Source organism: Myotis nattereri (genome assembly GCF_964212035.1).
Source record: "Myotis nattereri genome assembly, chromosome: 11".
Classification (NCBI taxonomy): domain Eukaryota; kingdom Metazoa; phylum Chordata; class Mammalia; order Chiroptera; family Vespertilionidae; genus Myotis; species Myotis nattereri.
Genome location: NC_138086.1, coordinates 45,816,750 through 45,843,210, shown reverse-complemented (window position 1 = coordinate 45,843,210; position 26,461 = coordinate 45,816,750). Strand labels below are relative to the sequence as shown.

At 38.7% G+C, this 26,461-nt stretch overlaps 1 protein-coding gene across 1 annotated transcript in view; it reads right to left on the bottom strand.

Moving 5' to 3' along the window:
* VPS50 (VPS50 subunit of EARP/GARPII complex) overlaps positions 1-26,461 on the bottom strand; it is a 121,818-nt gene that overhangs the window by 64,257 nt on the left and 31,100 nt on the right. The window contains exons 10-12 of the mRNA XM_081102352.1: positions 14,200-14,242; positions 12,740-12,838; positions 11,161-11,301 (exon numbers count right to left, since the gene is read on the bottom strand). Of these exons, the coding sequence (XP_080958478.1) occupies positions 11,161-11,301; positions 12,740-12,838; positions 14,200-14,242 (283 nt within the window). The remainder of the gene's footprint in view (positions 1-11,160; positions 11,302-12,739; positions 12,839-14,199; positions 14,243-26,461) is intronic.

Here is a 26,461-nt window from a genome sequence, read left to right as displayed (position 1 = left end):
GGCCCAGGAATCATGCCTGGGCAGGGGACCCCCATCTCCCTCTGATCGCTTGCTCCACCCCCCGCCCAAGCCTGACGCCTCTGACCCAGGCTTCAGGCCTGGGCAAGGGGACCATCATATCCCCCCAATCCCCGGCTCCGCCCCCCGCCCAGGCCTGATGCCTCGGCCAGAGGCGTTGACCCTCATCACCCTCCGATCACCAATCACCGGATCGGCCCCTTGACCAGGCCTGAGGCCTCCGGCAGAGGTGTCAGGCCTGGGCAGGGGACCTCCAGCTCCCCGCGGTTGCAGGCTCCACCCCTGCCCAGGCCTACCGCCTCTGGCCTAGGCGTCCGGCCCAGGCAGCGGGGACCTGCAGTGGCAGCGGGGGGCGCCGCGATCGTGGGCTTCGCTTTAGGCCCAGGCAAGGGACCCCTAGCTCCTGGGACTGCCAGCTTCAACCGTGCCCAGCTCCCATCGCTGGCTCCATCCCTACTTCCTGCTATCACTGGCCAGGGCGGCAAAGGCGCCTGATTCTCCGATAATGGCTGGGGGGGCAGGGCAAAGGCGGCCCCAGGGCCACCTTTGCCCTGCCCCCCATCTCTTAGCTCCCCCCTGGGTTTCTGATCACTGTCAGTGGCAGGGGGCTTCTTCCCACTTTCCCTTTCGCCTCCCTGCATTGTGCCTACATATGCAAATTAACCGCCATCTTGTTGGCAGTTAACTGCCAATCTTAGTTGGCAGTTAATTTGCATATAGCCCTGATTAGCCAATGAAAAGGGTAGCGTCGTACCCCAATTACCATTTTTCTCTTTTATTAGTGTAGATTATATCCCAACAGACTTTCTGGTAGATAAAAGGAAGGCATGCACTCTGTAGGCACTCACTAGTTCCAGAATACATTAGAAACATCCTAACCATAACCCTAACCATATGTTGTCTTCCTCTCATGCCATTGTTCATGGTATTTCCTCTCTACCCATGGACACAGCTACATACATTGGGCTTGTTGAAATCCAAGACCAAATTCAAATGTTGTAGAATCCTCTTAACAGTAAGATAGTTTTGACTTCCTTAGATTCCTTAAAGAACTATGTTGATACCACTTTATGTTGTTTGACCTTTTCTTATTCTACCTCTGATTATAATTAATGTGATCTTTCTATGTTATAAGCTCTTTAAAGCCTTATTTATCCTTGCTGAGCTGAACTGATTACCTGACTAACAAGAGCTAAGTAATGACAACTTAGCAAGTCAAAGTGCTAAGAAAATGGAGTCTGTCTTCTACTAGCATTCATGAAATGGTAACAGACTAGCTTATTAGTGTGCAAGCAGGATAAAATTTCAGACCCCAAAAGTTCTTCACAATCCAGAGAGTAAATGGCAGGAAAAAATGAAGAGATGGATAAACTTCTCTTCATTATCTTTTGATCATTAAATTTTGAATATTAAAAACTGCCATAAACTACTTTTAATATTTCTTAAACATTTAGAAATCAATACATAATAACAAAATCAGTTGGGTGCTGCATATATGTGATAATAAACCTGATATTTGAATTCTTAGAGTGTTCTGAAACTGACCTGGTAAAGCACTCAAGTAAATAATATTATTCCTTTAATTAAAAAGGTTTCTCTCTTTGACCAAATGTTCAAATTTGTAGCCTCCAGTAAGAAAGGAAAGGTACATTCACCTATCCAACCAAATTAACCTCAACAGTTAATGAACTGTCCCAGTTTAACTGCCTTCACATCCTAACTACGCCTGAATGATATACAAATTATTTCTGATATGCTACTTTCTGGTATCTGATAAGCTATTAAAAACAAAATAACCATCATGTGTACAGAGAGAGGGATAAAAGCAGACACTACTGATGAGGAGTATAAATTGAAACACACTTTCTAGAGGGCAATTTTGGAAACACACCAAAAGCCTTAAAAATGTAAAGCCTGACAACACAATTTTATTTCTTGTTATTTATCCTAATGAAATAACTAAAAGGTGCAAAGATTTAGCTTTAAGAGTATTTACTACAGTGTTATTCATGACAAAAGCTGGTAATAACATAAATATCTAAGAATAGGAAATCAGTTCATTAATCCACAGAACGTCAAACCAAATAAAAGGTATGTGGGTAGCATACTTAGTGAAACAGAAAACTGTTTATAACATAACAAGTAGGGAAAATGTTATAAAACTGTATGTATAGCATAATCCTACTTTTAAAAGTTATTTGCTTTATACACATTAAAAGAACCATCCTTTCATGCAGAAATATTAATTTTATTTTCTTCTTTTTATCTGTAATTTCCTACATTTAATATGTTTCATCTGCATATTAAAAATATGTACATTTTTAAGAAAAAACATCATATTAATGATTTCTTAATTTGAGCAACTATTTATATAATCTATATTCTGCCTATCTGTAAGTACTGTGATGAAAAAAAAAACCATAAATAACGGACTAGTTTAAGTCAGAGAAAAAGGACAAAGAGACAGGTAATTCTAAGGAGAACCCAAAACAAGATGATTAATACACATGAACACTAAATTTATCTCTGAACTTCCTGGCAACTTTTCATCTGTAGTAAAGAGAATCTATACTATCACACCATTTGATAATAGCAGATATATTAATTTTTCACAACAGAAAGTGCCCTGAGAATTTAGAAACAGAAACATGTTTTTAACTCAAAAGAGGAATTTGTCTTTACTTTTCTATATGAACATCAAACTAAAGTATATCTTCAACGGAGGCCTTACTAAAGATATTTATTGCCCTTCAAAAATGACATTGAATTACAATTCATTATGAAGAGATATTATTTATAAAAATGAAGATTTAAAGCCTAGAACACTAAACTAGCCTTTAAGTTTGTCTATCTATCTTTATGCATATAAAGCACTTGTAAAAGTTCATGACACAGAGAAGGTGTTGCACGTTGGTTTATTTCCTTCCACTAATCAAATTTAAAATGTGTCAACACCATACCAGTTAGAAACAAAGAGGACAGTCCAATTTACTCAAGAAACATTTACTAAACACCTCCAATGTGCCAGACTCTGAGAAAACAAATAATGAAATGATTTCAGAAAGGTTTTTCAAAAGAAGCACTATATTTTCCCCCACAGTATTACAACATTATCAAGTTCATTTCAAAAATAGAACTCAAAGCTCATTAAGATCATTTGGTTGGAAATGAACAATTGAAAAGTAGATGGGAAAACTTCAGCCAGCTTAGCCAGCTTTGTTATCATAAATTAATCACTAACAGCCTAATTAACATCTTGAAATAAGCTCCCTAGGGACATCCATCAGGCTGCCTAAAAACTTCGGTAAAAAAATTTTTTCAACTGATACATACTTCATAAACTTTCAAATAACCTACAATGGTTTCTCTACAAGATTACTACTTGGTGTCTTTAAATCTCTCCACAAACTGGGGCAAACATGCAAAGTATATAGAAATGGAAATGCAATCAAAAACTAAAATTTTAAAGCACAAAAAACGACCACTATGCCTCTTTTCATCGGCCCTTTCCAGAAATGAATGAGGTTTAATTCTCATTGGAAAAGTTTGCTGCTAAGTATTAGTCATTCCTAATCTAACAACTGTAAGTCAATACATTCAGGAAAAACAGAGAAACCAGACTAAAAGATAAAATCTAAAAAGGAAAACTGTGCTTCCAATTAAATCATCCAGAAAACATGGTTTAGTAAAGAAAAGGAAAATAAGGACATTCAGTTGCAAAATGACTTCAAAAACCTCAAAGCCAACTAGATTTTTAAACCCAGAGCAGCAGTGACAGGACACAAATGGCAGAAATTTCATAAAAGGATAGGAAGCTACTGGCCTTAAGAACTTTGAAGTTCTCTGCTTACCAGAGTAAATAAAGACAGAACACACATTTTGCCCCAGATTTATTTATAAAGGGATATAAAAATTAGTTCCATTTCATGCTAGCCCATCTATATAATAAAAGCCTAAGTGTCCATTATGGCGGAACGACCAGAAGACCGGTCGCTATGGTGAGTACTTACCACGAGGGGGCAGATGCTCAATGCAGGTGCTGCCCCCTGGTGGTCAGTGAGCTCCCACAGGGGGAGCGCCACTCAGCCTGAAGCTGGGCTCATGGCTGGAGAGCGCAGCAGCGGTGGCCGGAACCTCTCCCGGAACCTCTCCCGCCTCGGCCGTAGCACTAAGGAGCAGGGAGCAGGCGGGCAGTAAGGAGCGAGGGGGCCTGGACTGCAAGCGGGCAGCGAATGGTTTAAAATATCTGATATCTGTTGATGGCTGAAAATAATACTATGAAAAGGAGCAAGCAGATGATTATCTCTTTTCATTTCCACTCTCTCTCCAGTTAAAGGAAACTCAATTTTTCCATTTACAGAAACTCCATCCCTCTCTAAACTCTGTTCAGTGTGCCATCTCATCTATTTCATTTTTTAATGTTCTATTTAAACTCTATCTATAATTAAGGACTTCCTTAAAAATACTGCTACTGAACAGAGGACAACTACCCAAATGCCTTGGCTGTTTCTTCTAACTTCTAAAATCTGCCAGTCAATATCCTATACCAGTGATTTTTCAACTGGTGTGCCGCAAGAACTTCTAAAACCTGCAATACCTAACTATTTATTCAGGGGTGCTGACCTCTTTTCCCTTAGATTGTCAAATTTTAAAATGACAACAGCCAACACAACAATAGCTGTCTAGTGTGAATGAATCAAAATTATACCAAAATGAATCAAAATTTTGAAAGAATAAAAATTATATCTAATTATATAATTAGACCTCTTTCCCCTTAGATTGTCAAATAAAAAATAAATGACAAAAGCAACACAACAATAGCTGACTGGTATGAATGACTCAAAATTATACCTTTTTATTTGTCAGATTGGCAAAAAATGTAATATATTTTTTGGTGTGTCGCAAAATTTTAGTAATTAGTTAATATGTGCCATGAGATGAAAAAGGTTGAAAACCCTGCCCTATACATATTTCCTGAGGCCGCTGTTGTTGTTTTTTCTTACCTGACACTCCATTGCCACATACATTCTTGCACTAGTACTGCCTTAATAATTATTATCAGTTGCTTCTATGCAGGGCTAAAAGGACTCCCAATGGCCACATCTTGAAAAATTAAGAACTTTACATTTTAATACAAGGATCCTTCCTGAATTGTCTCGCTGGCCTGAGTTATGCCATTCTAAGAACCTGGATATGTGTTCTCATCAAGAAAACACTTTAAACTTTCCTTTTATCAGCTTATTTATTATACTTTTAAAGATTCCCTCCACTTTTCCTCCCCTGAGCTAACTATCTTCATTTATAGAACTCAGTTGCTAAAAGTTTACACCTTTTCATCAAACTAACTAAATAAATAAATATGATGTGAAATAATTTATTCCTAATCCTACCTGGTTTAAGCATGTCAAATATGACTCAAGATTATAAAATAACTTAAAACTTAATTAGGTTTCAAAGAGATGTCCCCAATCCTGTCTGCCGATAGTAGCACTGACTTGAATACTTTATAAGAGGCCTGGGGTAATTCCTGAGCTTCCATAAATTTTTATGGAGATAATACCAAAGAAAATGGGCCACCTTAAAACGTATCACATTCTTCATCTAATTATTCAGCTCCTCTAAGTCTATTCTTTCAACATAAAGATCCTGCCATAGCTAATTCTGTTAAATCCTGTCCTCAAAAGGAATTCCTCCAGGAAGCCATCATTAACATTTGCTACTATTCTCACCACTTCAAACTAAAAAATCTTCAATAGCTTGAATATAAACCAGACTACAACTGTGTTGAGTGAATAATAATATATGTACCTCTGTTGGGGGGCTGGGGGGAGGGCTTTGACTAAGCTCTAGTACACTAATGAATCACTTGTTTCCTTAATGTAATTACATAATCTTACACACACACACCTCCATACTATATCACACATATATGGATAGTTTTATAAAGAAGTGTACTAGGGGAGAGAAACTAAGATGGCGGCATAAACACCGGGAAATAGTCGCCTCCCACAGCAATTGAAAATTATCCCAAAGGACGGAGCAAACATCGTCCAGAAAAACAGGAAGGCTGGCTGAGTGTAATTTCTACAACTAGAAGAAAAGAAAAGCACGCTGAGAGCCAGAGGAGCTGCGGAGGCTGAGTGCAGAGGTACGGCGGTGGCTCGCGCGCGCACGCAGAAAGGGGGTGGCACCTGAGGACGCGGCTGTCTTTTTGAATCACAAGCTCCCGACTGCTCTGAACTTCGGTTCTGGGAAGTCTCTGGGGACCCAGGACTCATACGGGGAGAGGCTGCTCTGTCAGGCGGCAGCGGGCGAACTTGAGGGCGGATTTCCCTCAGAGGTGCTTGCAGCCGTTACCGGGACACTGAGACGCGCGACTCCAGGCGCGGAGAATCAGCCATAGCTTCTTTCTCCGCCCTTTTGACTCCCTGAGACCACGCCCCACCCAGGCTGCGGCAGAGGCTTTTGCATGTGAATGTACCTAACTACAGCCCAGCCAAGCAGACCTGGAACTTCCAAGAGAAGGCCCAAGGCCCCGCAGCGGCGTGCATTGCTTCACAGCTGAGCCTCTTCGTGGCGGCTCTGGCTGTGTGGCCTCAGGCAGGGGCTGAATTAGCACCTCCTTAGATCCAGGAGCCACTGTACCCAGTGGTCAGAGGGGGACCATTCTCCCACTTCAGACACAGCTGCTTCCCACAGCCAATTGGCCTGGAGGTCAATTCCTCCCAGTGATCCTACAACAACCAAGGCACCAAGAGTGCACCAAGAGTGCCCACCCCAGGTAACTGGGGAGGCTGAGCCACTGGGCCCTACAGGACACCTGGCGCGCAGGGCCACTCTATCAACACAGGGAAGCAGCCAAAATGCGGAGACAAAGAAACAGGTCACAATTGGCAGAAACGGAGGAGGGCAGATGACTGGATATAGAGTTCAAGGCCACGTTTATAAGGTTTGTCAAGAATTTTATGGAAACCGCCGATAAATTTAATGAATCCCTCAAGGAGTATAGTGAGACCATGGAGGACATAAAAAAGGACCAACTAGAAATTAAGCATACACTGACTGAAATAAAGAATAATTTACAGAGATCCAACAGCAGACAAGAGGATCCCAAGAATCAAGTCAAAGATTTGAAATACAAAGAAACAAAAAATACCCAACCGAAAAAGAAAAAAGAAAAGAGATTCAAAAAATATGAAGATAGTGTAAGGAACCTCTGGGACAACTTCAAGCGTACCAACATCAGAATTATAGGGGTACCAGAAGGAGAGAGAGGGCAAGATATTGAAAACCTTTTTGAAGAAATAATGACAGAAAACTTCCCCTACCTGGTGAAAGAAATGGACTTACAAGTCCAGGAAGCGCAGAGAACCCCAAACAAAAGGAATCCAAAGAGGACCACACCAAGACACATCATACTTAAAATGCCAAGAGCAAAAGATAAAGAGAGAATCTTAAAAGCAGCAAGAGAAAGACAGTCAGTTACCTACAAGGGAGTACCCATCTGACTGTCAGCTGATTTCTCAACAGAAACCATGCAGGCCAGAAGAGAGTGGCAAGAAATATTCAAAGAGATGAATAGCAAGAACCTGCAACCAAGATTACTTTATCCAGCAAAGCTATCATTCAGAATGGAAGGTCAGATAAAGAGCTTCACGGATAAGAAAAAGCTGAAGGAGTTCATCACCACCAAACCAGCATTATATGAAATGCTGAAAGGTATTCTTTAAGAAGAGGAAGAAGAAAAAGGAACTCTTACCATTTGCCACAGCATCGATGGAACTGGAGAGCGGATAAATACCACAAGATCTCACTTATTTGTGGAATATAATGAATAACATAAACTGATGAACAAGGACTGATCCAGAGACGGAGAGGCTTTGATTGGACTGTCGGGCCTTGGAGGGAAGGTAGGGGAGGGTGGGGGCAAGGGGGAAGGATCAACCAAAGGACTTATATGCAAGCATATAGGCCTAACCAATGGACACGGACAACGGGGGGGGGTGAGGGGATGAGCGGGAGGGGGGGGGGTTTGAGGGTACACATATGTAATATCTTAATCAATTAAAAAAAAAAGTATACTAGGTACTTCTTGGGAGTAATTTTAACAAGCATTTACTCAAGATGAAATAAGATCTTTGTTATCTGATAATTTAAATACACTCAGCTACTTAAATAGGTTATTTTACAGTAAGCTTTAAGAAAAAAGTGAAAGGAATTTTTAAAAAACTAATAATAATGTCATGATAAACACCTTTAGCACAATTTTTATTCATAAAAATTTATACGCTAAGTACAACTTTCAGCTTTATATTATATAAAGGCACAGAGAACCTTCTCAGGAAGCATGAATAAAAATATGTCCTTGACTTTATTTAAGCATATAAAAGTTTAATGGTAACAAAATATACTATACAAATATACAAACACATCATATTTAACCAAAGTCAAAAAGATTGAAGGACAGCCCTAGCTGGTTTAGCTCACTGGATAGAGCGTCGGCCTGCGAACTGAAAGGTCCCAGTTTTGATTCCGGTCAAGGGCACATGCCTGGGTTGTGGGCTCGATCTCTGGTGGGGGACTTGCAGGAGGCAGCCGATCCATGATTCTCTCTCATCATGGATGTTTCTCTCTCTCCCTCTTCCTTCCTCTCTGAAGTCAATAAAAAATAAATTAAAAAAAATAAAAAATAAATAAAAAAACATATATATATATATATATATATATATATATGATTGAAGGAAAAAATCTTCATTGGATCTCCCTACATCTGCCTCTTAGCATAACCACTATTATCTGTCTCATTCTAATATATTTATTTCTAGTCTGCAGATGCGGAATGAAGAGTCTTAAAAGGACTCAAGCCCTACAGATGGCATACACTTTTCAAGATTTATTAAGAAAACAAAAAAAGGGAGATGTGGGAAGCCACTGCTTGCCAACACTGTAGTGCACACCTTGGGCATAAGCACCAATTGGATAGCAGTGGCTCAAGGCAATTCCCTAACCTGATAATCCTTTTACTGTTTACCAACCTAACCTTTGATATGCCTGCATGCATTGCTAAAGGGCAAATGTGTATTCAAGTAAATAAATAGTGAACCAGGCCAGAAGTCGGAGTGCCTCTTCAAGAAAGAGGTCTCCACCTGGCCCCCAATGCCTTCTAAATTTAAAACAAACAAACAAACAAACAAACCAATAAATAAAATAAATGTTTATTTTAATATTAAAAGTTATTTTTGCTTTAACAGAAAAGTCACTAACTTGAATTAAATTGCTTTACCATTTAAATAATTTATTAGTGACAGTATCATCTATTAGTGACAATAACACTAATAGAATTAAAAATAAAATTGACTGTTTAGATATTTAATTTAAAACACTTTATCAACCTACGAAAATAAATGAATAAGAAAATAACACATTCAGCCTTAGCTGGTTTGGCTCAGTGGATACAGCGTCAACCTGTAGACTGAAGGGTCCCAGGTTCAATTCCAGACAAGAGCACATGCCTGGGTGGCGGGCTTGATCCCCAGTGGGGGACGTGTAGGAGGCAGCCGATTAATAATTCTCTCTCATCATTGATGTTTCTATCTCTCACTCCCTCTCCCTTCCTCTCTGAAATCAATAAAAATATTTTTTTTTTTTTAAAAAATAACACACTGAAAATCACCAAAATGTTATCAAGTGATGACTGTACTTAAAACTGGGTATTTAAAAATGTAAATATGTAACTATTTCACACTTTAAGTTAATAATCATAAAATTTATAAAATAAGTCCTCCTGATTTTAAAAAGATATTTTTACCTATATTAACAACTATCCACTGTCATCATTAACTTCATCCTTAATCTACCATATATTATTACATTCTTCTGGAATAGTTGTTGTAGCTCAAGTAAGAATATTTTTCCAGTTCCCAAAAGACAGAACCTGAACTTTTGACAAATAAACTCACTGAAGAATAAAGATTAGCTTAATTTCATGTGAATTCCTGGACACAATTAGGATAGAGAATTGATGTCTACTTCCTAGAATTTTTATTTTCTGATTTGACATTAGAGAAAACTTATGAAAGTCTTCAATGAGAGACCTGGGGCTAGAATTAGAGATCAACATTAACAATGACCTCCACATCGTCAAAGCCAGTGGTCAGTTCTGTGATAGCACCTTATCCAGACTCTCAGAAGCATTAGAGGTGGTTTACAGTCAATTCTTCTTGAAACACTTCCTTCTGTGGGCTGCTGTGATACCACCAGCTCCTACTTTTCTTCCTACCCAGCTAGCTGCTCTTGCTCAGAATCTTCTACCAGTCTTTTCTCCCCTGAATGTACAAAGCCCAGGGACATCATGAATTTTCTATCTACACCTGTTCCCCCAATCTTCTCATCTTAGTATCATGGCTTTAAATGCAATTCTATGCTAAAGACTCCCAAATCTACAACTTCAATTCTGACCTCCTTAGGCTCTTTTATCCAATTGCCTCTTCAACAAGTCCACTTGAATATTAATAGATATCAATCAAACAGAACTCATGAATTTCCACTACAGACGTTAGTCTTCCTTGTAAAAGCAAATGACACCACCATTCTCCCAGAGTTCATCATTCTCTTTTCCTCACACTCTACATCAATCCACTATAGGATCAATTCTAAAACAGAGCCCAACTCAGTTCACTTCTCACCCACAGACCTATGTTTCTTTAAGAATAAAAAAGAAAAACACAAAAAAACTGGTAACAGATGCAACAGAAATAGCATTTATTCACCCAAAAAGACTGAATCAAAGTGTGTATGAAAAACCAGCACAGATGATTGCTTAGAAGCACCTCAAATGCAATCATGGAAGAGAATTAAGAGCCTGACAAAGCAGAGTATAGGAGTTATGAGAGGGTAGAAAGTCCACTTAGAAGCAACTGCACTCCACAAATCTGTACTATCTCATCAGCCTTCCCCATTTCTGTGACTGTGACTGAACCTTCCAGTTACTCTATGAGGAAAAGAACATAGGAGAAAAATATATCTGGCAAACATATTTGTTTCTATTGTAGCAGCATCTTCAAATAATAGGTGCTAATAAGAAGGGGATGTGAATTTAAAAACTAAGAGAGACATATGAAAAGCAATTAAGTTACTACATACTGTACAGAGATCCTTGTATTGCAGCTTTTGGAATTTTGTATCTGTGTTTCCTGCACATAGTTCCACATAACCAAGAACAACTTGAAACACAGTATTATGAATGGCTTGGGTGAAGTGCATATGAAGTTGATCCATTGCTGTCTATGGAAAGAAAATACACAACATAATTGCATGTTATTGAAATAAAAAATTTCAATAGTTTTGAAAAACTCAGGAAAAAATCTTTACAGATTATAGCTATAGCACAAAGATCACTATTATATATAGAATTATAATTGTAATGTTGATTATTTGCAAATAACCTATTAAATAACCACAACACCATACAACTAAAGATAAATCTGAATCAAGAACACTACTCTCTTGGTCTGCATTTATGATTGGTAGCCATCCTGTTCTTTGTCAAATATGTCTTTCATAAACACACCTTTGGATCCCCTCTGCCATCATTTCCTTGAATTGTTCAGGATGCTTCTCAAGGGTCACCTTTTCAGAGAAGCCTATCCTGACCATCTTATATAAATCAGTACTTTACATCACCCTATCCACTTACTCTGATATATATTTCTTTATAGCACTTGTTTTCTCCTGACATCATATTATTTTTTAATGTCTGTCTTCCTCACTAGAAGAGAAGATACATGACGGCCTATATCCTCACATGAGGTGCCTGAAGCAATGAACAAAAGTAGGTACCAACAGATATGTAATGGGTGAATAACTTTCTCTAATGGGGAAAATTAGAAGTTACAATCATATTTTCAAAGGTCTTATAACCCTCAAAACTACCAAGTATTTTCTTTCTTATATTTTTTGTAGGTATAGCTTAGGACATGAAAATTAATAAAGTACATTAAAAAATTTATTTGCTCAGATTTAAAAATGTAAGTACAGTTTAAATGACTTAGTAAGGTCTTAAATTTCTTTCTAAGACAAGAAACCATTTAATGGAAGAAAGCGTTTCCATCTATCATGTTTAGATGTTCTGTAGATACTATATAACCCTACACACCCCTTTTTCAAGTTTTTCAAGGAAGACATTGAGCAGTAAAAGTATGTAAAGCCAAGAAGCATAGAGGGAGTACGAGGACATTCTGGGGATAAGAAAATCCTTTGAAAAAAAGTCTGATAAATGCAATTTATCTGCTTTACAGACAAATGTGCACAGTGCATGAAAGTGAATACACCACCCCGAGGGAGTCATGCAAACCCACCTAGGAACCACGGAGCTCCCACTAAGGAAGTTCTCATTCAGGACCAAAAGGTAAAGTAAAAGAGACTACATATCCTCCCCCACAGAATTACCTTATACTACACTTGTTTTAAAACCTACATGAAATTGTGAAAATATTAAACCTGACAAACACTTCACATTTCAAAACAAACGTATGTAATGTTTTAATCACACTACATATACTCTGAGCCTACATGAACAACCATGTTACTACTGTGAAGACAGCTAAAAAATTTACGTTGTCAAATAAAACTTTAAGGACACTCCGTTAATAATATTCAGACTTAAGCAATGATGAGTATTAGCAGATGCCTAGTATTAAAAAAGCAACCTTTCAAGACTGACCTGTGTTTTTCCAAGAAGTCGATAAGCTTGTTGAACCTTGGTATAATGATTAATGTCAAAATTCTTGCAGATTTTAGAAAGAGCCACATCCAACTGTTCCTATGTAAGTAAAAGAGGAGGCAAGAGACAGTGAAAGAATTAGATTTTCAAGTCAATGGGAAAATATTAAAACTAACTTATCACTTTTAATTAATATTTAAAGCCATTTACTATCACAATGATCTAATGGTCAAAAGCAAATTTAAATAAAAACATAAAGAAATTATAATTCTCATTTGTTACTAATTATAATCAAATTTTACCAAGATGTTATTAATATGTTTAAAAAAAACAACAACACATGTCTAGTGTTTCAAGAGACACAAAATCTGTATAACAGCTACCAAAAAAATTTTAGTTTTGTAATTTTTACTTAACTCTGTTTCCTCATCTACTAAAATCTTATAACTATATGAACTGAATTTGTGCAACTATTAAAAAATAATGAAACAATCCTATTGTAATCACTGAAAAGTAATTCTCAACAAAACTACATTGACCTTAAAATACATATCTTTTATATCTAAATTCAACAACTTTATAGATTTCTATATCAATTATTTCATTTTAAAATAATGACTTTTCTACATACAGAAACTATTGCATATTAAGAGTGAATAAATACAGAGCTTTCAAAAGAAATTCCTCATTAAAATTTTAAGTGATTACATACTTAAAAGATTTTCAAAGCAGTTATCTTTAGATTTATCAAATAGACATTCTTACGATTAGTAAATAATTGCATTTATTAACAAAAACTACTTTCACAAAACGCCATTTGAAAGTCCAGCCTAAATTTTTATAACTACCCTTATCGGAAACAATAAAATATAAGAAACCAAATAATTCTTATTAAATTTATAAAAATGAATACCCTGCTTTGCAAAGATTGCCATAGAAAGAGATGAACTCTGAATAAGTGACGGAGGAAAAGCAAAACCCCTTTTATGCTAGTAATGACATATTTTTTCCTTTCCAGTTCTTAGATTTTGTTGAATTATAGGAAATATTATTGAGGTTAGGAATTTAGGAGTGTTTTCATCAGCCTATAATCATTCTTAAATAAATTAACTCACTAAACAAAAAAAGTAGTAATGGATGATAAAAAAAATTAACATGGTAAGTATTTTGGCTATAATTTATATGAGAATATACCTATGACTAAAATTTGGGGATCTTTCTGGATATAATGATATTTTCAAATACCGTTTTTAGATCCTATAATTTCAAAAGAAATTGCTTGCATTTCCAAGTAGATTAACATTTACTTGACCATGTACAGATATCCCAAATGCAAAACAAATATAGCATAGTGATCTAGAAACACTGGTAAAAACACAAAAGTCAAAACATACAATGTATCTATGCTATTCAAAAACTGCTGAAAAAAGCCAATTAATTTCTGATGTAATCCTTCTTACCTCAATTTGTTCTAAAGTATCTTGCAGCTTTGAATTCAGTTCACTATTAAATAAAACAGAGAGTTAGATGTGCCTACCTTTAAAAGAGAAAAACTAAGTACTAAATACATGTTAGCTGAATAAATAATCAATAAGTTCACAGATCAATAGCATGAGTAGTAAGTTGTGCTACTGGTTCTATAACAAGGCAAAAAAAAGAAAAGAAAAAAAGATTATGAAGAAACTAGAGGCCCAGTGCACAAAATTTGTGCATGGGTAAGGTCCCTAGTGGCTTCCAGCGGCCAGCCAGGGCCTCACTTCGCACCTGCCTTGGCCTGGTGCTGCCCACTCACCTGCTCCACCATCCCACCATGGTCCTGCTCTTGTCGGGGCCCATTGGGGCCAGCAGTGTCTCCACTGCTGCCCACTGCCAGCGCTGCATCACCAACATGCACCATATTCTGCACTGCCCCCTGGTGGTCAGCACATGTCTAACTCCTGATTAGTTGAACTCCCGCCCATGGGGACAATTTGCATATTAGCCTTTTATCATACTATCTAATAAAAGAGAAACATGGCAATTGGCGTACAACCGCTACCCTTCCCATTGGCTAATCAGCGAGATATGCAAATTAACTACCAGACAAGATGGCGGCCAGCAGCCAAGCAGCTTGAAACTAACATGAGGCTTGCTTGCTTCAGTGACGGAGGACTCCAACGTTCCCACCCTGCCTTGCAGGCCTCTGAGCTTTCAGTTTAAGAAACATTGTACTAAATATAAAAGCTAAACAAAACCCCAGAAACCTGCTTTCAGCGAGCCCGGGATCTCAGAGATGGAGTTATACATTGCTTCGATTCTAGAATCGAAACAAACCAGATACCTTCTTTGAGCAGCAGAGGCCTCAGAGCTGGAGCCAAGCCTCAGAGCTAAAGCTGGCCCAGAATAAAAAAAGAAAAAGAAAAAAAGGAGCGGTTGGGAGCTTCAGTCACCCGCCAGCCTGAAAACAGCCCTCAGCCCCTCACCCAGACTGGCCAGGCACCCCAGTGGGGACCCCCACCCTGAAGGGTGTGTGACCAGCTGCAAACAGCCATCATCCTCTCACCCAGGCTGGCCAGGCACCCCAGTGGGGACCCCCACCCTGATATAGGACACCCTTCAGGGCAAACCAGCCAGCCCCCACCCATGCACCAGGCCTCTATCCTGTATAGTAAAAGGGTAATATGTCTCCCAGCACCAGGATCAGCGGAGCCGTGAGGCCTCCCGGCACTGGGATCAGCGTGACGGGGGCAGCGCCCAAACCCCCTGATCGCCCTGCGGCTCTGTGTGTGACAGGGGGTGGGGCCACACCTCCCTATCAGCCCTGCTCTGTTCGTGACAGGGGAAGGCGCCCCAACCCCCTGATCAGCCCTGCTCTGTGCCTGATAGGGGGGAGGTCCCCAACCCCCTGATCACCCTGCGGCTCTGTGTGTGACAGGGTGCGGCGCCCGAACCCCCCCACCCCCCCACGGGCCCTGCTCTGTGAGTGACGGGGTAGAGCTATAACCACCCCATCGGCCCTGCTCTGAGTGTGACAGTGGCGGCGCCCCAACCCCATGATTGGCCCTGCTCTGTGGGTGATAGAGGGCGACGCCCCAACCACCCCCCATGGGCCCTGCTCTGTGTGTGACAGGGTAGAGCCATAACCTCCCCATCGGCCCTGCCCTGAGTGTGACAGGGTTCGGCACTCCAACCCCCTGATCCGCCCTGCTCTGTGTGTGACAGGAGGCAGTGCCCCAACTCCCCTATTGGCCCTACTCTGTGAGTGACAGGGGGGAGCTCCCCAACCCCCTGATCGGCCCTGCTCTGTGCGTGACAGGGGGAGCTCCCCAACCCCCTGATGGGCCCTGCTCTGTGCGTGACAGAGGGGAGCTCCCCAACCCCCTGATCAACCCTGCTCTGTGCATGACAGGGTACAGAGTCCCAACCCCCCTGATGGGCCCTGCTCTGTGAGTGACAGGGGGCAGCGCCCCAACCCCGATTGGCCCTGCTCTGTGTGTGATAGGGGGTGGCGCCGCAACCTCCCCATCGACCCTGCCTTGAGTGTGACAAGGGGCGATGCCCCAACCCCCCAATCGGCCCTACCCTGAGCGTGACTGAGGGTGGCATCGCAACCTCCCGATCTGCCCTGCTCTGTGCATGACAGGGGCGGTGCCCCAACTCCCCCATAGGCCCTGCTCTGAGCCCGACTAGGGGCTGCACCTAGGGATTGGGCCTGCCCTCTGCCACCCAGGAGCAGGCCTAAGCCAGCAGGTCGTTATCTCCGGAGGAGTCCCAGACTGCGAGAGGGCACAGGCCGGGCTGAGGGACCCTCCCTTCCCTCTGAGTGCACAAATTTTCAGCACCGGGCCTCTAGTATAGGATAAAAGTCATTTCTAACAGCCACAGGATTTTATAAGTAAAAAATACTAAAGAATCTATAGATAAAATTAAGAATTTAAGAATTAAAAGTTGATAAAGTTAATACCAAGTTTAAAGATAAAAAGTATAATAGAGGTAAAAAGTAGAATTTTTAAAATAAGATGAATCCTATATAATAAAAGCCTAATATACAAACTGTCCCCTCAACCAGGAGTTTGACCGCTCGCTATGACGTGCGCTAACCATCAGGGGGTCGCACGGAACACAGTGGGCATCGGCGATGCAGCGTTGGCGGTGGATGGCAGTGGAGGCGCTGCCAGCCTCGACAAGAGCAGGACTGTGGCGGAATGGTGGAGCAGGTGAGCGGGTGGTGCCTGGCTAAGGCAGGTGCGAGGAAGGCGGGCGGAGGGCCCAGCTCTGATCAATTGCCCTGCAGATGGCCACCAGTGACCGGCAAGCCCTGATCGCCCTATCTGGGCTGGGCCCCAGGCTAGGATGGGGAACTAGGGGTGGGTGGCAGTGACCAACCTCCCGCGGCACTCAGGCGAGGGGGGCTGCAACCTCTCACCAGCTACCTGAGGGTGGGGGTGACAGGGTCAGAAGTGCGGTGAGAATGTGGGTGTCTGCCGAGCTCGCTCTCACTCCCCCTGCTACCCTTCCCCTGGATGCTAGGGCTCACGTGCCAAGGAAGCCCCCCACCCACGAGGAGCCCGCCCCACACCCACACGGCCTCTTCCAGGTGAGCCGGGCTTCAGCTGCCGAGACTGCAGGAGATGGTCGGGCTCCCCGTGGATTCAAGCAGGAGCCGGTCTGCAAAGCTGGCCAGGAGAGAGCGCACTGCTCTCCTGGCTTCCGTGTGGCGCCACTGGAGGGCTCAATGGCCTACACAGCACCCCAGCCCATAGCGTCCGGCCACGCTCACCCCATCTCTGCATGGGGACTCAAGGGCTTGACTCAGGCAGAGGAGCCGCACACGGGGGTCTGGGGCCCAGATGCTGCTCAGGGCCCAGAGGTCAGCTGGGACCTGCCCTTCCATGCCAGATGCTCATGCTTCGATTACCGGCCAGGCCTAGGGACAGCACCCATGCATAATTTTTGTGCACCAGGCCTCTAGTTTCTATATATTAAAAGGAATAAGACAATAAAAAATTTTAAATCCCATTTCAGTAAAACAATACCTAAAATAAAGAAGACTTGCCTGGCCAGCGTGTCTCGGTGGTTGAGCGTCAACCAATGAACCAAGAAGTCATGGTTTGATTCCAAGTCAGGGCACATGCTGGGTTTCAGGCTCAATCCCCAGTGTGGGGCATGCAGGAGGCAGCCGATCAATGATTCTCTCTCATCATTGATGTTTCTATCTCTCTCTCCTTCTCCCTTCCTCTCTGAAGTCAATAAAAATACATTTTTAAAAAAGACTTAACTATATTAAGGTATATACCATGAAAAAGACTAAAACCTTTAATACAGTTACCAGTTCTCACAAAATGATTTCCTAGAATAAGTGAATTTTTAATCAAAGTTCCAGCAGAGTTTGTTTGTTCTGTTTGTTTTTTTACTTTACTGAATTTGACAAACTGTTTCTAATATTTATGTGGAAATTGAAAGGGCTATGAATAGTTAAGAATATCTTGAAGAGTCATGCTGAAGACATATATTAAAGCTTATAAAGTTACAGCAATAAGACGGTGACAACATAAGTATACATAAATAAATCAACAGAACAGAATACAAATAAAGGACAAAATGCTTGAACAGATACTTGACAAAGGAGATATCCAATTGGCCAATAAATATTAATAGCCACTCCAATTAGGCATTCAGGAAATGAAAATTAAAACTACAATAAGACAACTTAATAAGCAATCAGAATGGCTAAAGAAATTTTCAAAAAAATTAAAAATTACATCAACAAGTGTTGCCAAAATGTAGAGCAAATGAAACACCAATTCTGTACTGGCGGAAGGGGAAACTGACACCTCTTTGGAAAACTGTATCATCTACTGAAACTCAACACGCACTCTGTATCCCATGAATCCTAGATATGCGTCTAACAGAAATGCAGACATAATTGTTAAGCACCACGTGTAAGAGGAAAAAATACTGAAACAACACAATTATCTATGAACAATTAAGTCAGTGATGGTGAACCTATGACACACGTGTCAGAGGTGACACACAAACTCATTTTTTTGGTTGATTTTTCTTTGTTAAATGGCATTTAAATATATAAAATAAATATAAAAAATATAAGTCTTTGTTTTACTACGGTTGCAAATATCAAAAAATTTCTATATGTAACACGGCACCAGAGTTAAATTAGGGTTTTTCAAAATGCTGACACGCCAAGCTCAAAAGGTTCGCCATCACTAAATTAAGTGGATAAAGTGTGATATAATTATACAATGAAATACTATAGCAATAAAAATGTATCACCTGCATTTCAAAAGTATGATATTGGACAAAAAAAGTCAGTTAAAAAAAAAGTACATAACATATGATTCCATTTACATAAAGTTCAAAATAGATAAAACTAACTTTAGTGACAAACAGAACAGTTATTACTGTGGGAAAATAATGACTGGGATGGGCGTGAAGGAAGTTTCTGGGGTACTAGAATTGTTCGGTTTCTAGGAGGTAATTACACAAGTATGTTCACTTTGTAAAAATTAAGTAAGTTATACACTTGGGATATGTGACTGAAAATGATTTTGTTCCCTTTAATTCTCCCTAGGTTAGTTAAAAACAAACAAAAGAGAGAGAACTATCATTATTTGAATTATAATATCTCATTACTAAAAAAGATCTTTGATATGTAACAAAATAAATACAATCACAGAGAAAACATTTTGATAAAAAGGTTAAGAGAGAAGTAAAATAAAATAGTAAGAACAGGTGAAAGATGTACTTTGATACGGCAGAATTATACAAGGTTTTTTACAACTGTTATCTGATCATAAATTTGATTCTCAAAGTCTAGCAACAAAGCAAATACGGTCACAGTATACAATCAGTGTCTGTAATATCAACACAAACTCAAGGTGGGGGGTGGGCACACAAAAATCCCCTTTTCTGGCATTAAGTTCTGAGAGAAAGTTTTGCCAGTCTTGATAAGGAGACAATAACCTTTACTCTTAAGGCACAATACTCTTGGCAAAACCTTACAGAAAATACAATAATGGACTTAAGGATTCCATTTGCTTCTTATAGAGCCTTTTAATACTAGCAGAGGAGATAATATCAAAGTGATGTGATATATGTAGATACAGACAGATATAAAGCAATTTGTCAGAAAAGTAAAACCAATAATATAGAGAGATTATATTCTCTAGTAATAACTAAGAGTGAGCAAAACTATATTCTTTGACAACCAATAATGTAGGATTGATACCATATTAGAAAAACTAAGTTCTCTAAACAGGATTTATGCCTGAAAAATAGCCACACCACAGATATTAATAGGTTAAGGGAATTCTTGTAGACAGAACTGAGATTTTCCTTAAAAATATGATTATGGGACAATTTCTGTGATACCTCCTAAAAAAAGAATAAATGAATGAAGATAAAAATGAGTGCTAAAGGCACCAAAGTAATAGTCCTAAAAGGATAGTCATGTTAGTGCCTTAGAATAACAAAGAATTAAATTAAATAATTCCTCATCCCACCCCTTAAAAAATCAGCATCTTTCCCCTGAGTTCCTTGTCTCATGTTCACAGCACAGAGTGCATTATAGTTAAGGAATATCTGTGACTATCTCTCTAAGCACAGACTGTGGCTTATTGCCCAGTGACCTCCCAGGACTAAATAAACTCACACCTGACTCAAAGCAGATAAAAGTATCTGCTGAGTCAAATCTGCAATTCAAACAAAATGGCAAAATTTTACTATCATGCCATTAGCCCCTACTTTCTACCTCAATAAAGAAACTATAGAAATGAGTAAAAAAAGGAAAGTGGTTTAGAAGGAAAAGAACAACACTAGACTCTAAGTCTACAGGTGCCTTAACAAGAGGGAAAAAGAGATAAGCAGAGCTAAAACAAGTTCTACTCCTCTATCATATGGGACTCAAAAGTCCACCTAAGGCTAAAGATAGACACAGGTTGGAGAGGCAAGAATACCTGGAACAGTAAGTAGGTCAGAACCTGTAAACATATCCTCTTAGGGAACTATTTTGAGCTTGAAGAAAAAAGAAATATACCTAAATTCACTAATAGGTGAGAGTAATAATTTCTTTAGCTTCTAAGTTGAAAAAAAATGGGCTTTAATGTTTATAAAATTATTACAAACCTAGATGTGTTTGTTGCTTCTATTGTATATGGTTATAATGATTCTATATACTGAGTATTAAGAATTCATGCAAGCCCTGCCCAGGTGGATCAGTTGGTTGGAGCCTCATCCCAATACGCCAAGGTTGCAGGTTCGGTCCCCAGTCAGGGCACATATAAGAATCAACCAATGAATGCGTAAATAAGTGGAACAACGAATCAACCAATGAATGCATAAATAAGTGGAACAACAAATCATTCTCTCTTTCTCTCTCTCTCTCTCTCTCTCTCTCTCTCTCTCTGTCCCCCCCCCCCATCTTCCCACCCTCCCTCCCCCTTCCTCTCTCTTTAAAATCGATAAATAAAATTTTTAAAAAGGGGTTAATACAAACATGGTAATGAAAATAATATGAACAAGATGTTAAATATAAAATATATAAATTAAACATTTGGGTTTTATTAAAAATGCTTTCAAAAGTGACAACTCCAGTTTGACAACAATTTACTACTAATTATAAATACATATATAAAAATTATGTGATTAAGGAGTGGACATCTTAACTGCACAGCCTTTAGAGAAGCCCTTCACCACACTTGGAAACATAAATTCAAGTCATTTAAATCAATTAATCAAAGTATGTTAAAAGGATCTATTCAGAAACATTTGGGTAAATAAAAGCTACATTACTGTCAAAAAAATTAGTAGTTCTAAGATGGAAGGCTAAAAGCTATTAAAGGCTATTTACAAGCTTAATGGAATGAATCAAACAATTTTGGGGGCATTTTTACCATCACTGCAGAAAATATTAAAGATAACATGTCCATAAATAACTAATTTTGTTCCTTTGTACAGATGATCTAGGACACACACTTACAAAACGAGTCTTAAAAAGGTTGCACATAAATCCAAATTTTGTACAAATCTGACCGTACAAGAAGACAAGATGGTATGAAGGTAATTAGCTTCTTAATGATCTTTCCTCGCTATGTTATTAATGAGCCATGTGATTTAAGTCTAGTCTCTTAATATCGCTGAGCATCAGCTTCCTATACAAAAGTGGGCTAGATCTAAAGATTGCTACCATCTCTAACGTTTCCAGATTCTATTATATTGTGAACACCAGTTACCCAGTTTTCACATCTTTGAATATGATTAGGTAAGGTGCTAAAACTGTTACAGTAAACTTAAGTAAAATTTATACTTGTAAGTTTATAGTGCATGTTCATGGCCCATGAAAATTCCAGTCTTTTTAGATCAGATTTATTCCAGTGGTTTCAATCTGTTCACAGCTGGCAGAGGATTTATCAAGAGACCTCAAGAGAAAATTTGATTTTAAACATTTTGAAGCCAGACTAACAACCTTGGGGTATAATGAAGTGTCCAAATGATCCTCCAAACCATAGCAGACTGTGAAATAACTCCTAAGATCACTTTGAATCTAGCCAGCAGATCTCTGTTCTGGCTCTGTTCAGAAATCCCTGACTAACCCAGAACGCAGTCATTCACCACATAAAAAGCTCAGAGTCGTTGTTAAGGATACTAAAGATATCAAAACATCTCCAACTTGAATTGTAATTCTAGAGCAGAGATCAGGCCAAGGAGCCAAGTCTAGCCAACAGCCTATGTTTCTAAATAAAGTTTTATTGGAGCACAGCCACATAAATTTGTTACATATAACTATGGCTGCCTTCCTGCTACAAGGGCAGGGCTGAATAGTTGTAACCAAAGCTTAAAATATTATTATACATCCCTTTAAAGACAAAATTTGCCAAACCAGTGCTAGAGTTCAGTGGAAGACATTTTGGTTGGTCAACTGATCAAAGTTAAAACAGAAATATATACATGTGAATACCATATACTTGTATTTACTGGTACATTGTCATTTTAACTAAAACTGTATTTAAATGTACTTCACGCAGTCATTTCTGATTTAAAGCCATAGTCTTTTCATTTGATTTGAGTTTTAACTTCTTAGTCTCATATAAGCCAAATCACAAATAAATTGTATGTAATTTCAAGTTTCAGTTTTCTAAGGTGAAATAGAAATTTAGAGACAAATGAAAATCAATCCGAATGCCAAATTATATTTAGTTACTTTATATCCCACCATTTTTATATGTTGTCTCATCTTCAATAAATTAAAAAAGAAATTTATTTTTAAAAATATGGTTTGTTTATCCAATGCATTCAATTTAACTTTCAAACAATATGTTTTGTTTTTCCAATGCATTCAACTTAACTGCTTCATTTCATTATTTTACTTACTTAACATTAATAACGGTAACAAACACAACTGGCAGAAATAGGTCTAGGAAAATAATACAATTAACTACTGAAGCAGAATAATAAAAACTGGCTTACTAGCCATGAGCTTCCCACTGTATATAGTAGCCATACATTATTAGACAGTCAGTGCAGTAGTGGTTAAAAGCAACAAGCTCTGCATTCTAACAGACCTACATTTAAATCCTGGCTCTGCCGCTTATTTTACAAAGCATCAATTCTTCATCTATAAAACAGAGACAATAACAACAACTCCAAGGAATATTTTATCAATACTAAGTATGAAAAGTAAAGAAAATGACTAGTACAGAGCTTGACACATAGTAAAGGCCAAACAGCTTCCAATAGTATTATCATAACCATCATCATGATTCAACTTTTAAAAGCTAAAAAATAAAGCTCTAGTGAGGAAACCTTAATAAAATCTAATTTAGAATGACCGTACAGTCAGTGCTGCCTTAGCTAACGACGCCTAGCCTCCACTGCCGCTCCTATAAATGTCAATATTTTCCATTCCTGCAGGGTATAAGAAGTGAGCCATTCACAGCATGAACGTCTCTGATGCTCTTTGTTTGTGTACTCTGTGCTCTTAACTAGAATATTATCCCTCAGTCCAGCGTTTTAACTGCCTGTTATTTTAAACTCCTAGAGAACAAATAAATTGCAAAAGCTCTTGGCGTAACAAGTAACAGCACCTCACGCAGATAAACATTAAATAATACTTCATGCTTGCCTCATTATCTAGGAGTAAAGAGTCTGACATAGATGACTTTTCTAGGCAACCGGTGAAATTTAGAACATCAAGTAAAAAGAGAAAAATTCTAAAAATATCTAAAAGAAAGAGACCCTTTATGATGAAATGAGGAGAATAACATATGATGCTATCCACAAAATGGGAGGCTAGAAAATAACTGAGCAATGCCTTCTATTTTTTCTTTCAATCATGTGTGTGGACAAAATTAAGATCATTTCAAAATCTAAAAATTCACCTCCCATGTATCCCATATTAAAAAATAAAACAATTCTTAGAGGTAACTATAACAAAACAATATACAAAAAAATTATAAAAATGTAAACAACTATTTACAATGATAAGCCAGAAAAAAAGATATCTTAATGTATTATTTTAAGTTATAATTAAAACTACTAGGGAAATTCATCAGCTGTAAAATTAATTAATAAGCTGTGATTTACTCCAGGGAATAGGAAAGGAAAGGAATGGGGTAGAGAGAAAATCCTTTCCCTTTCCCTTTTGTTTAAAACAGTATGTTTTTGCCATGTGATTTACTTAACATTTTTTTTTAAATGGTGCGGCGTGCAGGAAGGAGGCAGAGTAAAAAAGTTAAAATAAAAAGGAGTTGAGGTAGTGTCAGAATAGCACAGTATCAATAATTTGGCCCAAGCAGAGAGGGCAGGTACCTCTTGCTAGAAAGGAATCAAGGGCAACAGGAGAAGAACAGTCCCTAGTACTGCTGTATTTGTACCTAAAAGCTGTGTTCATTATTCTATAATTTAAAGAAGTATCACAACCTATAATTTTCATTCAACTGCCAAGATTATAATAATGGGGAAGGGGAGGATATTGTAATGATTATGAGAATTAAGTACAGTCATTCCTTGATACCCATGGAGGTTTGGTTCCGGGACTCCTGCAGACAAAACACCTGTGGATACTCAAGTCCCCTATGTAAAACTAGAGTGCAAAATTCGTGCACTTGGGGGTGGGGGTGGGGGCGGTGTCCCTCAGCCCAGCCTGCGCCCTCTTGAAGTCCTGGAGCCCTCAGGGGATATCCAATTGACAGCTTAGGACCCATCTGTCAGACATCCTTAGTGCTGCTGCTGTGTTCGTCAGCCATGAGCCCAGCTCAGGGCTTCTGGCTGAGCGGTGCTCCCCCTGCAGGAGTGCACTGACCAGCGGGGGCAGCTCCTATGTTGAGTGTCTGCCCCCTTGTGGTCAGTGCGCATCATAGTGACCAGTCGTTCTGCCATTTAGTCGATTTGCATAGTACCCTTTATCATATAGGATGGTGTAATAGTTGCATGGTGTAATAGTTGTATAAGTTGCACTTATAAAAGTGAAGAAAACTGGTGTCACAGTATCTTAATTAAATATGCTGAAACAATAAATAAATAAATATGCTGAAACACAGCACATCTCAAGGAAGATACAAGGTACTAAATAAGGACCTGTTTTCTTTCATTTTTCAATCAACAGATTACATCATTATTACTTGGTATTTCATGTATTAATCTATATAGTCATATAACCTGAGACTTAGTAGGTATACAATCAATGGCTCTTTGTACAAAAGCAAATATGTGAATTCTGTTTTTCTTCCTTTCTGCATATAGGCTATAGTAGTGGTATATCTACACATCACTTCATTTGGGTGAATTCAGCATAGTACTCAGTGTGTGGCAAATTCAAATTTTGCTTAATGGAACTTTCTTATTTTTTTCCAATATTTCCGATCCATGGTTGGTTGAATCCACAGATGCAGAACCCACAGATATGGAGGGCTGATTGTACATCTGTCTATGTTAAAGTACAATACTCAACAAAGGATATGCAAACTTTTCAGTACATAATCCGTAATATGCTCAGGTTCACTCAACTAGTTTCTTTCAAATGAAATTAAAAATAACAAAGAAGTTCTGACTTTTAAGAATAACTGTTCTTGAAACTAATTTGGATAAATTTCAAAAAAGAAATTATATGCTTCATTCAGATGTACTTGAACATAAACACACTCTGATTCTTATTCCTAGCAAATCCCAACTGTATGTCCTTCAATCAATCAACTCAAAAAATGTCATAAAATATAAAAATGTTCCCTGTCAGTTATAAAAGTGAAGAAAACTGGTGTCACAGTATCTTAATTAAATATGCTGAAACAATAAATAAATAAATATGCTGAAACACAGCACATCTCAAGGAAGATACAAGGTACTAAATAAGGACCTGTTTTCTTTCATTTTTCAATCAACAGATTACATCATTATTACTTGGTATTTCATGTATTAATCTATATAGTCATATAACCTGAGACTTAGTAGGTATACAATCAATGGCTCTTTGTACAAAAGCAAATATGTGAATTCTGTTTTTCTTCCTTTCTGAATCATGTAATCTACTCCTAAGACTACAGGGTCCCTTCCTTCTAACAAAAATTTTATTTCCAATAAAGAAGCAATGTTACTAGGAAAGAAAGGAGGAATATAGAATCCACCAAGGAAAATTAAGAAGTAGACAAGCAGGTTCACTATACATATGAACTTGCAAACAATATATTTTTTAAAAAATCACACCAAAATTCAAAAATGCTCTAACTCATAGTT